This window comes from Girardinichthys multiradiatus, chromosome 10, assembly GCF_021462225.1.
Source record: "Girardinichthys multiradiatus isolate DD_20200921_A chromosome 10, DD_fGirMul_XY1, whole genome shotgun sequence".
NCBI lineage: Eukaryota > Metazoa > Chordata > Actinopteri > Cyprinodontiformes > Goodeidae > Girardinichthys > Girardinichthys multiradiatus.
In genome coordinates, this window is record NC_061803.1 from 34,615,594 (window position 1) to 34,631,875 (window position 16,282).

Below are 16,282 nucleotides of genomic sequence, written 5' to 3' on the forward strand. Positions count from 1 at the left end.
GCTGACAAGCTTTATGAAGATGCTGATTTAATTTTTCAGTTAGGGTTCTACGTATTCACACTGACCAAAAACATGTGCTGACAACGTTCATATACTGTAGAGTACATGGACTTATTTTTAGTAGGCCCACATTTCTGTATTAAAAATCCAACAGGAAGTTGTGAAACCTGAGAGTCCCACATGAATCTGTCACAATAAATAAGCACTATTTCATCAAAAAAAAAAATCAAACTTTATTAAAGCTTTAATTCTGAAACATTTGGCAAACTAAAAGCACCCTGAACACTCATTTGGCACAAACACAAATGATTTCACCCGGATAAGATTATCCAGACATGGAGCAGGAATATGTGCAGCCAGATAAACATTTTTAAATAAAACCTGAATCAGCAAAATATGAACTTAAAGCTTAAGACCAAATCCCAGATTAAAGGGTCAGTTCACAGAATAAAAATCAGAAAAAACTCTTCCTGCAACATTCCTTATATTTATCTAGAAACCTATTCTCCACTCAGCCAGCTGAGGTCCACAGGAATACTACGATTCTTCCAGCTCATCACAGAAATATTTTTGGGAAGGAAATGGGAGAGACACTGTTTGCAGGCAGATATCTGGCTGATCCATGAGGAAATGCTGTGTTCTTTCATTGTGCATGAAAGACGAAGAGTTTGGATGTGCTGTCGGACTCACTGCAGCTTTCAATGGAGCGCCTCAGCTCCACTCGAGGGAATATTCTCTTGTCTTCGTTTCATAAATGCTTCATCCACAAAGTTCAGAGCTAGTGGAGCAGCTTTATAGCGGCAGTCTCTGATTATCAGCAGGTGGATTAAGGCCATAACGGAATAAGATCAGGGGGTTCAAGGGGTCAAAGCTCGGTGTTGGGCCCCCGGCCCTCGACTCTCCCCTCACACACTCTGTGGAAGTCACAACCATCCAGCAGGTGGCGGTATGTTGCACGAACGTCCCTGTAGAGCGGTGTGTCGTCAGTCTGCAGGTCTGGAAAGCGCAGTGGCGTCTCATTGACGAGCAGCTGTAGACGGGGACCGCGCTGACAATCATAGAGAACGAAGAGCAAGTTGGCAGCGTATGGAATGATGCGACTGGTACGGAAACTCCGTCCTGCAGAGAGACGTAAAGTTACTGTTCTGAGCAGCAGAACAGGTTCATCTGAACACACACACCCTCAGGTTGAATCACCAGCTCACACTTTCACAATAAGTCTGCTCCAAAAAAGTTAACATAATAAACATCTCCAAATGTTCACACCAAAAAAAAAAAAAGTTACATTTTCGGCCTAACTTCATTGGATTTAACATAAAATCTTTTTGTGAGGTGTTATTTTTCTAGTTTTTCAGAATTTTTGTATTTTCCACAAATGACTGGCAGCATATATTCAGGGAAACTTATCAAAAGTTGAAAGTATTTCTATGCCAATCATTTTTGTCAACATTTCCACTGCTGCATAATAAAACTCTACTTTTTGGAACTTAGAATTTTCCCAAATTTTTAAATAAAATTTCATATGCTTTATTTTATCAACACATTTTGAGGAAATTTTAAAAATGTCCAGAAGAGAATCACAGATTTCTCCAATTTTCTTTTGTTTTTTCCAATTCCAAGTTTTTTCCATATCTTTTAAACAAAAAGTTGTTCTAACATTAGAAAAATGTTTTGATTGCAACTGCCTTCACATTTTATAAAAAAAAAACAAACCCTATTATTAATCGATTTTTTTAAACTAATAGATCTTCCCAGCATTCCAGTCTTTCAACGATCAGTGAATGTTTTGTTTTCCTTTTATTATCTTTTTCCAAAAAAAGGGAACATTTACTTGCGTGTAGAAAAAATAAAATACATCTTTTTAAAAGACAAGCTTCTTTCTTATTGGATAAGGGGGGCTTCATACCATGCTGTGAGTGGTAGTTGCTGGCAGTGGGCAGAGTCTGGTCTTTGTACAGCCCAAGCAGGGAGAGGAGTGGGAGGAGTGTCTCAGCATGCCCCACCAAGATAGAGGCTGGTTCTGGACCGGCCTCAGTGGATCTGCAATCAACCAGGAGTTAATCAATAATCAGGGGATCTCTAGAGCTGAGTAATTTGGCAGAATGTCACTCACCTGCGAGGACGGCCGGCTTTATCCAGGGTCCTGAAGATGTGATGGAAGAGCTGACAGCTGGACAGACTGTTGATTACGTGACCGTAAGAGCGCTTCCAGAACTGCTTCAGATCAGACTTGTACTCCAACACCTGCAGAAAAAAGGCAGGGTAAAAAACATTCGATCTATTCTGGTCTTTGCCCCAGATAATAAACCTCTGGACCAAACTGTGTTCCTGTTTCCAGAGACTAAATATCAGGATCAAACTTTTCAGCATCCCATCTCTGATCGGCTGTTTTTCTTTGCCGACTGGACGAATGATATCAGGTTACGAAAGGCACAAATTGATTTCACCTTTTATTTGTAATATTTTTAGCTTCTTAAACCAGAGGAAATTTAAGTTTACAGTGAGTTTCCCAAGAAATTGTCATATTTAATGTTTATTAAAATTTGTATGGTCTTACATCAATTTTGCTAATATTTTTGACAAATGATTGCTGTCCTACCTTTGCATCACTCTTGTCAAACAGGAAGCACCACGGTGAGTGAATAGATTTGATGGACAGTTCATAGGAGCAGATAAAGAACGCTGCTTCCACCAAATCTACAGGAACCACAAAGGAACAAAAAGGTCAAAAAGACGATTTAACATTTTAATCTGTCAGAGTGAGAACATGGGGTATGGGAAGAAATCTGCAAAGTTGGTAAAAAATGAGCACGCCTATGATGCTACTCTTCGACCTGCGTGAACTCTGAACTGATGGTATGCTCTGACCTGAACACCTCTGGGCTCTGGGTTCCCACCTGGTGTAAGTAGGTGTAGAGAAAGGCCGAGTTTCTCAGCAATCCTCCTCCTCACTGCCTCCATTTCCTTGCCATGTTTGAACTTCTCCACCTCCAGCAGTGCGGTGCGGTTGTTCTCCACGCCCTCCACATAACCACGGCAAAGTTCAAAGAAGCGCATTAGCTCATCGTCCACACTGTGGCTGTATCCTGGAGCGTTGTCTGTGGGTACAGAGAGCTTAGTTTTAACCTTTTCCCAGAATGCCTTTCTGTGGCAATGGCGGCAGCAGTGGTAATTATCACCATGGCAACCCCAGTGCTGCTGCAGACCCTCCTGGAATGCCTCCACACTGCTCACACAGCGATGCTTAGAGCTGGTCACAAAGCGGATTCTCCTCTTCCTCAGGTTTTCCTCCGACAGCAGAGACGGGAACAAAGTGGCCAGCCGTTGGGCCAGGAACCGGAGGTCGTCCCTGCCCTTCCTCACCAGCTGACCTGATGAAGAGGAGGAAAAGGACATAGCATCCCTTCATTCTGTTTCACCTGAATAGGGAAAATCAAGTTATTACATATTTTCTTTATTGAATATGCTCTGTAATAATTTAAGTGTTTTTTATTGGAACATATCAGCAAATGATCTTTTTAGGAAACATGTTAGCAGCATATATTTCATTCTGGGGCATATCAGCACATGAATTATGATGTGGAGTAATGTAATAGATTTATTTCTGGAACCTTATCATATTTTTAGGCCCGAGCAGGAAGCCTGCAAGGGCCCATTGTAATCGTAGGATTTCTTCTTATTATTCCGTTCGGTCTTTGTGGGGCAATTTGGGGACTTTGCCAAGCCCCTAGACACGCACTATTTTACTCAAAATTGTCCGAAATTGTTGTTCTGTAATGTCGTCGTCAGTGGGCGTGGCCAAACTTGTTAGCCACGCCCCCAAACGTGAGATAGATTGAACCGTAAGTCGTAGAGATCTGAAATTTGAAACACTGGTAGAGCTCCTTAATCCAAGAAAAGAAGTCTCTTGGGGTATGCCCTAAAACGCAAAGGAAGTCGGCCATTTTGGATTAAAGGCCATTTTTCACTTTTACTCCTCCTAGGGATTTTGAACTATCAACTTCATATTTGGTCAATATGCAGTTAAGGCATGGGGGATTAAAAGTTATCAAAATCGTGAGTTTTCGGCCATGTTTAGGGGGCATGGCCGGGGCAAGAAAATGGAGTTCGCGCTGAAAGCGAAAAATCGCAATAACTTTCCCAAAGGAACGTCAAATCACACCAAAGTTGGCATGAAGGAGGACCTTCGGGTTTCCTATGGGGTCATATGATGAGAACATCAAAGCTACGCCCCCTGAGAACATAAAGTCACTTTTTTTTTACTGGGAAAGGTCGCTATCTGGCTGTTTACACTCAATTCGCTTCAAACTGTGTCAGGTGACTGATAACTAGTGGGTCTAACTTCGTCTGAAGCACAGTGACTTTTCATAAAAGGGCGTGGCTGTGGTAGCGCGGCAAAGTTTGATGTCACGCCATGGCCTTACGTTTGGCTCTAATTTCAACATAGATCATCTGATCTGCACCAAATTCAATATGATTGATCCTAGTCCAGTCCCCAACAGAAATCTGATGACATATTTGGTGGGCATTCCACAGCGCCCCCTACAAAATAAAAAACAATCAGCCACAAGCCATGCTTTGACCGAGGAATCTGAAATTTGGTACACATATATAACTTCTCAGGCCCTACAAAAAAAGTCTCTTGGAGCGTTGGTCCAAACCCAACAGGAAGTTGGCCATTTTGGATTGAAGTTGCCATTTTGATCCCGGTTTTGCCCTTTCTAACCCGCATATCTGAGCAAACTACTCCAACAGCTTTTGACTTAGAGACTTGAAAATCACTCAGTATACTCTTAAGGCACTGGGGATCAAAAGTTATCAAAAGCTTTTTGATACATGAAAGCATGTGGGTGTGGCCAAGCCTCAAAATATGACTTCTGGCCATGAAAGACGAAATTGATATAGCTCCTATAAAGAAAGTCACAGAGACCTGAAACCTTCTGAGATTGATCTGCCTCTGGCCCTGAACAATATTCACTGATCAGATGCTGACATCATCGAAGCCCCGCCCCTAAGAACAGGAAGTGCTATGTTTCCCTTTTGATGGTCCATATTTGGTGTCCTTCACCTAATCAGTGTGAAACTGTCCCAAGTGACAAATAACATGATGGTCTAAGACAGTCGCCAGTATTAACTGGCTTGGCTGAAGGGTGTTGCTGTGGTGGCGTTGCAAATTCTGATGTCACGCCACGGCCATACGTTTGGCTCTAAAGTACACATCCATGATCCGATTCACTCCAAAAAAATATGGTTGATCTTTGTCAGCCCCCAAACAGCATTATTGGATTACATTGGAATTTGAATCAACAGCGCCCCCTAGGACATTTCAAGTGCCCCATATCCCTTATACATCATCGGATCCACTAGAAACGTAGTATGCATGATCATGGGTTAATACCGAACATGTTGACACAGTCAATTGATGACATAATTTTAGCCACGCCCACTAATAAACAACTGAGTGCAGATTACAACTGGAAGGTCCGATTTACTCCAAATTTGTAATGCTTTTCGCCAGACCGAATATCATATGACATGTCGTTCACAGTCCCACCTAGTGGCGACGTGTGGAATTGCACGCTGGCCTATTCGGTGGCGTGCAGGACAGGTGGCTATGCCAGGCTCCCGCGGTCGCTGTATAGGCCGAAGGGCGCTGACCTGCGAGCGCCTTCAATGCTACTTGGAGCTTTAATAATGGTTTTGTTCCATATTACCATTCTTTTGGATCATATTAGCATATACATTTTTTTTTCTGGAATATTTTTTCCCATAACACAGCTACATTATTTCCTGATTAATGTCAGCTGGTTTAATATTTTTCTGGAGCCTGCCAGCAGAACCCATGGAACACTCCTGTCTAGAACCTTTACCGTCCATGTCCTCGGTGTACCAGGGCTCCCAACGACTCCGGAGCTCCTGCAGCCTTTCGGTGGAGCCCTCTGAGGTTCTGGATGCATCTTTCTGAAGTAGCTCGCTTAGTCTCTGGATCCTAAGGATGTTCTTGACGGTCGGGTACCGGCTGCCATGCCTAATGACGGCGGTCAAGTGAACCGGGGAGCAAAACTCACCTGGCGGGGGTCTGAGTACCGAGGTGTTCACGGTTAAAGGGTCCCGCAGTACGTTCGGTTTTACTTCCTCGTAGCGAGTCTTGGTTCCAAAGTAAGCGGCAATTTTCGGGACGTCCGGTACTTCCGCAGAGGAGCAGCATACGCGGGTCGGAACCAGACTGAGAGCTGCCAGCAGGAATCCGTGTGTTCCAAGCTGGAACATGTCGTCTGCTAGAGAACTTAAAAGAACCTCAGTGCCTTTGTTCGCCGTGTTTATGTTTCGGTTCTGTGATCTCAGGCGGCCGTACTTCAGATCAGGTAAGGATCAATTTGTAGACTCATCAAAGATATAAAAAAACGAATCGAACCGTTCCAGGAAGTGAGAGACAGAGCTTTACTTTAAAAACAAATCCAGCTTCCGGTTGTCTTTTATTACCGAAAAGACGTTGTTTCCGCTTAGTGAGAGACAAAATAACCCGCCCCCCCTTTCACAATAAAAGCTGGCAAAGTCACCACCAGATAGCTATCTGTTCTCAGTTCTGGTCAAATTCTCGGCAGGTCAGACTGGAACATAAGGAAGTGTTAAGTCTCAAAGCTCCTAGACATTATCAGAGGGTTTCTGATGTTTTCGGATTAAATCTGTTAAACTCCTAACTTGATAACAAATTGCAGCAAAGCTTCAGAAGCTCTCAGCAGCCACACTCCACATGTTCTTTTAAAATATTCCCAGTCGGATTTTATAAGGAATAAGTCTGGCAGCACTAACCAAAACAGCTCTATCTATGTTGTTTAACGATGTTTGACCAGTGAAAGTGCATTATATCTGATTCTTGATTAACTTTGAACGAAACCTACTGGTAGGACGTGAGCAGGGAGAGCCCTCTGATGCAGGTAGCCTATCCGTTGTAAACAACCGACCCAATACGGTTTCAGGAATCACTTCCGGTTTTATAGGGGGGCAATATCAGCAGCCACTTGACACACCATGATTTAACAAGCTGCTCATTCATTTCTGCTGCCAGAATAAAGAGTGGGTTCCTGCCACCTGCACCGGTCGACATTTTATCGGAAGAGGCTCCAGGTTGGTGAGTTTAAACACTGTCACTTTCTCCTTTTTCCTGACGGTTAAGTCTGGGAAAATGCAGGCATTTTACTTATCGTGATACCCTCGAGCTGGTTTTAGGTTTCAGTTTACAGCGGTGTGAAAAATGATTCTCATGTTTATAAATACGTCTTATTTTACTGATTGTTAACGTACAGCTAGCTTGTTACACTGTAACCAACATTAGGCACAAACAGAATGTACGTCACTAGTATGGTGGGCCAAAAGGGCCAATATATATATATATATATATATATATCATGAAATAAATAAATTTACAATTAAATGTTCAGCTAAATATTTAAATGTACTGTTTAGATTTTAAATACCTTTTTAAATAACGACATATACCATAAAATTATGAAATGCATAATCAAATATATATATTTTAAAATTAATTCACTTATGTCCTGCATTTCCAGAATTAATTTAACTTTAAGATTATTGTTGAAACCTACATTTTAGGACTGAAACTTAAAAAGGCAGCTGCGCTGATCACGAGGGTTCATTAGGGTGACTTTCATATCCCTTGTGGGTTCCCTTTTATTTTTTGTAAATTTTGACAGGAAAATTGAAAAAGTTTATTACAACATGATGACTTAATTGTGAGTATTGCAGAGCTGTTTTATCCTTCCTGCAGTTATTTTCATACAGAAGGTTATGCCTCCATCTTTTTAAGTGACAGGTTGTGCTCCTGTTTCTAGATTTTTAGCTTTGTTAAACCTGTTTTCATGCATCATACCAACAAAAAACCCACCATCTTCTCGGTGCTTGTCTCCAAGTTCAGGTAAAGCCATGCCTGTCTCCCTGCTCTGGGCAGTGGACGCGTACGGGCGCGTCTACTGCCTGTCCACTGTGGGACAGCAGTGGGAGCAGAGCCGTAATGCCCAGATGGAATTCAAGCGGGTGACGGCAGCCCATCTGTGCTGCTGGGGCATTGCCTGTGACAACAACATTTACCTGAACGTCCATGCATCTGACCTACCTATCCGCTACCAAGAGCACACCTTCGAAAATCAGGTGAGGCTCTTTTAACAAGAAGTGAGTCCGTCTTACACAGAATTTTTCTTTTGATGTTTAGAGTAAGTAATTTTCCCTTATTTGAAAATGTTCCAGCTATCTAAAGCTTCACCACAATGAGGTTTGCTGTCTGTGGAGGTCAGAAAAACGCTGCTTTTAATTATTGTTTCAATGCAACATTAGTTTGACTTCTTCCAGAGAAAGTTTCTTCAAAAGTCTTGTTATTGGTGACCTTTTTGTCAGCTAAACATATGTACATTCACAGGTCGCTTTTGTTTTAGGTACACTTGTTTAATTACTTGTTAACACAAATCAACCATTGTGTACTCATCTTCTAAGGACAATGCAACCTTTTCACAAAGCTCAAATCATTTCATACTGGTTTTTTGAACCTCACAATAACTTCACTGTCCTCCAATGGCCTTAAAAGTCACCAGATCTCAATTCAGTAGAACCCCTGGGATGGGGTGGAATGGGAGAGTCAAATCCATGGTTTCCTGAAGGCAACAGGGGGTTCTTGAGGTGTTTGTACCTGACAAGGCTGTAACCCCGCTTCTATGCATAACCTCATCGTGGAGTAATTCTTTGTCCAGTTTCCTTCTTTCTGACACACAGGATGGAGAAAAACATTCCTACCCCTAAGTAGTGTGTTTTTATATCTTTGTATGACAGCTCTAATCACAAACAGTTAAACAGGCATGCCTGTGCTAAGCTGTTTATTGAAGTATCACAAAGAGAAGAGCAGATTCAGCCAAAACTATTACAGTTACACTCCATAGCAGTGCTATTGATCCTGTTTCCTACTGATTTGTTACTTATTGCAGCAAGAAGGTCCTGAGTTTGAATCCCGGCTAGGGCTCTGTCTGCCTGGAGTTTGCATGTTCTTCATATGAATGTGTGGTTTTTCGCCAGAAACTCTGGGTTCCTCTCACAGTCCAAAATAACGATTATAAGGTTAATTAGTTACACTAACTAATCCGCCTAATTCTCTTCCACCTGTTTTTCTATTAGAGATGGAATCCTGTTGACGGTTTCTCTGACCGTTTGCTACTAAGTGACCGCTGGCAGTGGAGTGACATCACAGGCCTGCAACATCAACACCTGGACAGCTTCCAGCTTCCCTCCAGCAACTGGGAGTGGGAGGGAGACTGGTATGTGGATGAAAACCTTGAGGGAGAGCCCACAGAGAAAGAGGTATGTGTTTTGATGCATTTATTTTCCCTTTTGTTCTTGCATACTTCTTGTATCAATGTGTTTGCGTTTGCAGGGGTGGACATATGCCATGGATTTTCCTGCCACCTACACCAAAGAAAAGAAGTGGAACTCCTGTGTCCGTCGCAGGCGATGGCTCCGCTACAGGAGGTACAACGCCATGGACACCTGGGCTAAGGTGTGTGCGTCAAACTATCTTTATGAGTTATCTTCAAGTACAGTGCTGTGAAAAACAGTTTCCACTCTTACAGATTACTTCAGCTTTTTTTTGGATAAAGACAACTTGAGTAAATATAAAAAACTGTTTTCAAATTATGATTTTATTCAGTATGAGGAAAAAAAGGCTTAACCAAATCAACCTGCTAACTTTTATCAGCTTCCCTGCTGAAAGTTTCAATGCTGAAGCCCAATATTCACAAGAAAAAAAGAAAACTTTTCTGGGGTGAGAAGGCACAAGATCAGAGGTCAGCCCTCTGTCTGCTGTTCAAAGACTCCCGGTTTAAGTTTTTCAGTTCCTGCTGGCATAAGTCAAGTCCAAAGAGAGTGAGTCTACAGGTGAGAGAGGTCATCCATCATGGATCATTTGAGGGCTAGAGGAACCTTCTACAGTCTGTATCCAAGAAGATGGTGGAAGAGAGATATGGCTAAGGAGAGCGGAAAGGAAGTCAGTAGTGTGAAGGAACACCAACAACCCCTCTTCATCTTAGAGACCCAGTTCTCTTCTTCCATGTTATTCCCTCCCTGTATGTTAATCATGCTTATCTGCTCATATACACTACTGGTCAAAAGTTTTTGAATGCCTTTCTCACTTAATGGTTTTCTTTATGTTTATGACTATTTACATTGTACGTAGATTCTCAATGAATATGCAATTATGTAGCAAACAAAAAATTGTAAAATAACAGAGATAGATAATATAGAGAAATAATAGAGAGAATACCAAGAGAGCAAAGCAATTATCAAAGCAACGGGTGGCTATTTTGTAATAATCTAAAATATAAAAATGTTTAGAGTTATTTTACACTTTTTATTTACCACATAATTCCATGTTCACAGGTTTGTTGTCTGGTGAGAATGTACAATTAAAATAGTCATGAAAATAAAGAGACCCATTAAGTGAGAAAGGCGTCCTGAAACTTTGACCGGTAGAGTATGAGCGTAGAGCACCGCTGTTAGTTGGAAGACTCAGGGTAGGGCTTTTTGAAAAGAGACTACCTGAGTGTATTAGAAAACAGTCTGGGGATCTGGAACAACATGCTTCTCCTAAATAAACAGACACAGAAGTTCCCTTGTTAGAATAAATGCAGTAACCTGGCTCCAGTCTTCCACCCGTTTCCCCTTTCCTTCTCACTTTTCCTATATCACAGGGTCTAAGCCCCCTCCCCCAACTCTAGCAAGCTTGATTGGGATTAATGCCCAGCTAGCCTATGTAGAATCTCGGAAGTAGGATACATGGGTGTCAGCCTTTCAGAATTGGCTGATTAACCATAGTCCACATGGGTTAAATTTGTCAACGGGAAACAGTCTTGGGTTGATCCTTGGGTTGACCCTATACAAAAACAAAATGAAGTTTTGGGATGGCCTAGCCAAAGTATGATCCTAAACATGCCGTTCATACTTGAAAACCTTCCCTGAGTCGTTGAATTAAGTCATTTCTGCAAACATTTCTGCCAGCTGTCAAACTCTTGGTGTCACACATAGGCCCAAGCTGGTTTGGATACGTTTTTGTTTCCCTTTAATTAATGAAATCATCATTTCAGGTTATCTTTATCCAATATTCTAACTGTTTGTTTGACTGTAGAATTTATTTCAGACAATGATTTCAGACAATGATAACAGTAAATAAATAAATAAATTTCAGAAATGCTTCAAACAAACAAACAAACAAATATCCAAATACCATGCGAAGAAGTGTTTGGTAAACATTAAATTAAATTATATTTCCAGTTCCAAATAAATTAAATTAACTTGAACATAAATAGAAACTAGTCAAATAAACATTTTCCAATAAGTAAACTAAACTTGTCAGTATATCTAACCTGAGATCTGACATTGATTAATGATTAATATAAATTATCTGAAAAGGGGTATGAAGAAGTAAAACTTTTTTTTTATACCCCTTCTCCCTCTAATTGCACTTAAATTAACTACCTTCCTGATTAACACCTAAGTTTTTGATCCAAAATTCACAAACAAAAAAATAATAAATAAATATATATACACAATTTTATATATATATATATATATATATATATATATATATATATATATATATATATTCTTCTTGCAGGATAGTGGCCAGGTCACTACGTGATACTGGTGGAGGAAAACGTTTCCTGACTCGCTCCTCCAAAACACCCCAAAGTGGCTCAATAATATTTAGATCTGGTGACTGTGCAGGCCATGGGAGATGTTCAACTTCACTTTCATGTTCATCAAACCAATCTTTCACCAGTCTTGCTGTGTGTATTGGTGCATTGTCATCCTGATACATGGCACCACCTTCAGGATACAATGTTTGAACCATTGGATGCACATGGTCCTCAAGAATGGTTCGGTAGTCCTTGGCAGTGACGCGCCCATCTAGCACAAGTATTGGGCCAAGGGAATGCCATGATATGGCAGCCCAAACCATCACTGATCCACCCCCATGCTTCACTCTGGGCATGCAACAGTCTGGGTGGTACGCTTCTTTGGGGCTTCTCCACACTGTAACTCTCCCGGATGTGGGGAAAACAGTAAAGGTGGACTCATCAGAGAACAATACATGTTTCACATTGTCCACAGCCCAAGATTTGCGCTCCTTGCACCATTGAAACCAACGTTTGGCATTGGCATGAGTGACCAAAGGTTTGGCTATAGCAGCCCGGCCGTGTATATTGACCCTGTGGAGCTCCTGACGGACAGTTCTGGTGGAAACAGGAGAGTTGAGGTGCACATTTAATTCTGCCATGATTTGGGCAGCCGTGGTTTTATGTTTTTTGGATACAATCCGGGTTAGCACCCGAACATCCCTTTCAGACAGCTTCCTCTTGCGTCCACAGTTAATCCTGTTGGATGTGGTTCGTCCTTCTTGGTGGTATGCTGACATTACCCTGGATACCGTGGCTCTTGATACATCACAAAGACTTGCTGTCTTGGTCACAGATGCGCCAGCAAGACGTGCACCAACAATTTGTCCTCTTTTGAACTCTGGTATGTCACCCATAATGTTGTGTGCATTTCCATATTTTGACCAAAACTGTGCTCTTACCCTGCTAATTGAACCTTCACACTCTGCTCTTACTGGTGCAATGTGCAATCAATGAAGACTGGCTACCAGGCTGTTCCAATTTAGCCATGAAACCTCCCACACTAAAATGACAGGTGTTTCAGTTTCATTGTCCAACCCCTGTATATATACACATATACATACACATCCATACATACAAACAAACATATAATACATCCACATATATACATGTAACTGCACACATGCATACCTACACACACAAACACACCACACTTCAGGCCTAAATCCACAAACACACATGTATATCGGCACTCAGAGACCCCCCAAACCCCCAACCGTCAGCGCCACAATCCAACACCACAGCTCCACCACCAGCTCCTCACACCCCACAGCGCAAGGAGGCGGACAAGATCCCCAGGACCCCCCAGAACTACCAAGCCGTCCACAAGAGTCCCTTGAACCCCGACCTGCCCCCCACCATCACGAGGCACAGAGCAAGGAGCAGCGAGAGAAGCCAGGCTTCAACAACTGCAGCGTCAGGCTGCAGCCACAGAGGACCAGAAGCAGAGAAGAGGGCCCAGCAGCCCCCATGCAGACGCACAGCAGAAACACACACACAGTGCTCAGATGAGATACCATTCACCTCACCTCCTCATCACAGTATATGTTGAAAAACATCTGTTTTAGCCTTTTTTTAAACAGACTCATGCTTGGACATTGCTTCAACTCTTTCTGGAGTTTATTCCAGACCTTCACACCACTGACTAAAATGCACATTCTCTTCATGGTGGTTCGAACCCTCAATGTTCTGAAATTGAGATTTTCTCTGTAGTCATAACCCCCCACTCTATCAGTGAACAGCTTTTGAATATTTTCTGGTCGTTGTTTATTTCTAGCTTTATACATCAGCTGAGCTGTTTGAAATTCTACCAGATCTGGGAGTTTGAGGAGGCAGGACTCTATAAATAGTATGTTAGTAAGGTCGTGGAATCCTGCCTTATGAACCATTCTGATGGCCCTTTTTTGTAATGTGCATAACGGTCGCAGTGAGGTTTTATAGGTGTTGCCCCATATTTCCACACAATAACTCAAGTAAGGTAATATAAGTGAACAATACATAATATGAAGAACATCATGATTTAGAAAGTATTTAGCTTTGCTGAGAACAGCAATACTTTTGGATATTTTTGTTTGAATGTATTTTATATGAGGTCTCCAGCAAATCTTATTGTCTATCATTACTCCCAAAAACTTAATTTCCTTAACTCTCTCTACTGTCATATTATCTATTAGGATCTGAACATTTGTTCTTCTTCCGCAGTTTCCAAACAACATAAACTTGGTTTTACCCAAATGTAATGGTAATTTGTTAATATCAAACCATATCTTGAGTTGACATAACTCTAAGTTGATTTCAGCCATAAGCTGATCCAAATTATCACCTGTACAAAAGATATTAGTATCATCTGCAAACAAAACAAATTTAAGTATTTTAGAAATTTTACAGATGGCATTAATGTAAAGAATAAACAATTTTGGCCCCAGTACTGACCCCTGGGGGACACCACAAACAATGTCCAAGCATGGTGACTGGCAGTCACCCATTTGCACAAATTGTTGCCTGTTGCTTAGATAACTTTCCATCCAGTGCAGGACTGCTCCCCGGATGCCATGGCGCTATTAAGATTTCACGATTTATTGTGTCAAAAGCCTTTTTGAGATCAATAAATACACCAACTGCAGATTTCTTATTATCTAAGGTGCCGGTGACTTTCTCTATCAATTCAATGACTGCCATTGCTGTAGATCTTTGTGATCTGAATCCATACTGACTTTCAGAAAGCCGATTATGTTTATTAATGAATGTATCTAATCTACTCACAAATAATTTCTCCAAAATTTTGGAAAACTGTGGAAGTAGAGAAACCGGCCTATAATTTGTGAAATGGTGTCTGTCCCCAGATTTATAAAGTGGAATAACTTTGGCAATTTTCATCTTTTCTGGAAATTTACCCAATTGAAGTGACAGATTACAGATGTAAGTCATAGGCTGGATGATTTCCTCAATTACCTTCTTGATTATTGTCATATCAATACCATCACAATCAGTTGACCTTTTGCTTTTACATTTATTGACAATATCTATAATTTATTTTCCTCCTACTGCAGTGAGAAACTTGGAATAAGGATTTCTACTGATTGTTTCATTCAGAGCTCCAGTTGTTGTAGGATCAGGGATTTTTTCTGCCATTTAAGTGTGACAAACGGTAAAAACAGGAAAAATCTTTATAGGGCAAACACTTCCACAGCTCTGTAGCTGTGCACGTTTTTATTTACTCGATATGATCCAATTTGTGTCCTGACAGATCCCCCCACAGCAGGCAGCTCTACCAGATCCCTTTAGCGACCTCAGCTGTGGAGGCTGGGAGATCAGTGAGGATCCTAGTGGCCAGCAGTCTCTTTGGGCCGTGTCCCTCCAGGGAAAGGTACAGCTCACATGAACACATTAAAGCTAATCAAGATTCATTTTAACCCTGGAACCAATGGCATACTCGATGTCCTGTTTGGCTTACTTAATGCAAATCAGGTAGTGGTTCTTTCCTGGTGTGATACTGTACATTTACATTAAAATACTGTTGTGCAGTTGATCAAAGAGCAAAAATCATACAGTTTCCATGAGATCAAGGGCACAAATGTCATAAATAAATGCTTTTAACGATTTATATTACTTGGTGGTGAATGATCATAGGTCAAATAACTTCAATCGGTTAAAAAAAGAATTTGGGTGCACACGATCAAAGTTATGGGTTTTTTCTCTATAGCACATGGTCAGAATTACCAGACTTTTAGGCGCAGTCCAAGTTTAAGTAGTGTTGAGAACCTAAATGTTAGTGTGCATGTGTGTTTAATGTGTTGCGGATCATCTCCTTATTTCATTTGATCACACAAACTTCCGGACAGACACAAAGCTTGGTCACATCGGACAGTCCACCATACCCCTTCGCTGTTAGCAAATTGTTGCCTCTCTCAAAAAGGTGGTTTTGCTGTCACTCCTCATTATCTAACACTGATTCTATTTTCCTTTAGGTGTGGTTCAGAGAAGGAATCTCTCACCACAATCCTGAGGGCTCTTCATGGGTGGAGGTGCCTCTCCCTGGAGAGGTGGTCCAGATCAGCTGCGGCCCCGTGGACCTGGTCTGGGCTGTGCTATGGGAAGGGCAACTCATAGCCAGGGAGGGCATTAGTCGAGACTGCTCAAGAGGTACAGGCTGAGCTGTGTTCATGTTAATGTTAATGCTTGTGGTTTTTATATGAGAACAGAGTTTCTTGTGTATTATAGGTACTTCCTGGGCAGTGGTGGAGTCTCCCAACCCTGAGGTTGGGGCTATACATGTAGCTGTGGGAATTAATGTAGTCTGGGCTGTGACCAAAGATAATAAAGTAAGGAAGTGACCGACATTTTTCTTTAAATAACTGTTTCAAATGTGTACGTTTCTCTGACAATGTAATAAAAATAGAAACAAAAATATAGACCCTTACATGTAAATGTACATGTTTTTCCTAATGTTTCCAGTTGTGGTTAATGTCATTTGAAAAATGAAAAAGTAGTACGGAAAATCATTTATTCTGATTTCAACTATTTCTTATCTATACTGATCACTAAAAGCT

At 41.4% G+C, this 16,282-nt stretch overlaps 2 protein-coding genes across 4 annotated transcripts in view; one reads left to right on the plus strand and one right to left on the minus strand.

Moving 5' to 3' along the window:
- Window positions 1–208: 208 nt before the first annotated feature.
- Window positions 209–6,270, minus strand: minpp1b (multiple inositol-polyphosphate phosphatase 1b). Its single transcript, XM_047376008.1, has 7 exons — window positions 5,871–6,270; window positions 3,180–3,371; window positions 2,898–3,098; window positions 2,600–2,697; window positions 2,114–2,244; window positions 1,907–2,040; window positions 209–1,119 (listed from the first exon to the last, which is right to left on the minus strand). Exons 1-7 carry the CDS (start codon window positions 6,268–6,270, stop codon window positions 866–868), a joined length of 1,410 nt encoding a protein of 469 aa, XP_047231964.1. The 3' UTR covers window positions 209–865.
- Window positions 6,227–16,282, plus strand: part of tecpr1a (tectonin beta-propeller repeat containing 1a) — a 32,311-nt gene continuing 22,255 nt past the window's right edge. For 2 of the 3 annotated variants that reach the window (XM_047376005.1, XM_047376007.1), the window contains exons 1-8: window positions 6,227–6,365; window positions 7,070–7,132; window positions 7,932–8,169; window positions 9,181–9,363; window positions 9,437–9,559; window positions 14,980–15,099; window positions 15,701–15,875; window positions 15,954–16,054. In XM_047376005.1, coding sequence (XP_047231961.1) covers window positions 7,945–8,169; window positions 9,181–9,363; window positions 9,437–9,559; window positions 14,980–15,099; window positions 15,701–15,875; window positions 15,954–16,054 — 927 coding nt within the window. In that variant the 5' untranslated portion in view covers window positions 6,227–6,365; window positions 7,070–7,132; window positions 7,932–7,944. The remainder of the gene's footprint in view (window positions 6,366–7,069; window positions 7,133–7,931; window positions 8,170–9,180; window positions 9,364–9,436; window positions 9,560–14,979; window positions 15,100–15,700; window positions 15,876–15,953; window positions 16,055–16,282) is intronic. The other variant, XM_047376006.1, reaches the window with a different exon arrangement.

What these genes read in the sequence shown, in the direction of transcription:
- minpp1b (XM_047376008.1), bottom strand. Translation starts at nt 6,270, where the DNA reads ATGTTCCAGCTTGGAACACACGGATTCCTGCTGGCAGCTCTCAGTCTG. An exon ending in GTACACCGAGGACATGGACG is followed by an intron (nt 3,372 to 5,870) that starts GTAAAGGTTCTA and finishes CCTCTTCATCAG; the next exon opens with GTCAGCTGGTGAGGAAGGGC. An exon ending in TCTACACCTACTTACACCAG is followed by an intron (nt 2,698 to 2,897) that starts GTGGGAACCCAG and finishes TGGTTCCTGTAG; the next exon opens with ATTTGGTGGAAGCAGCGTTC.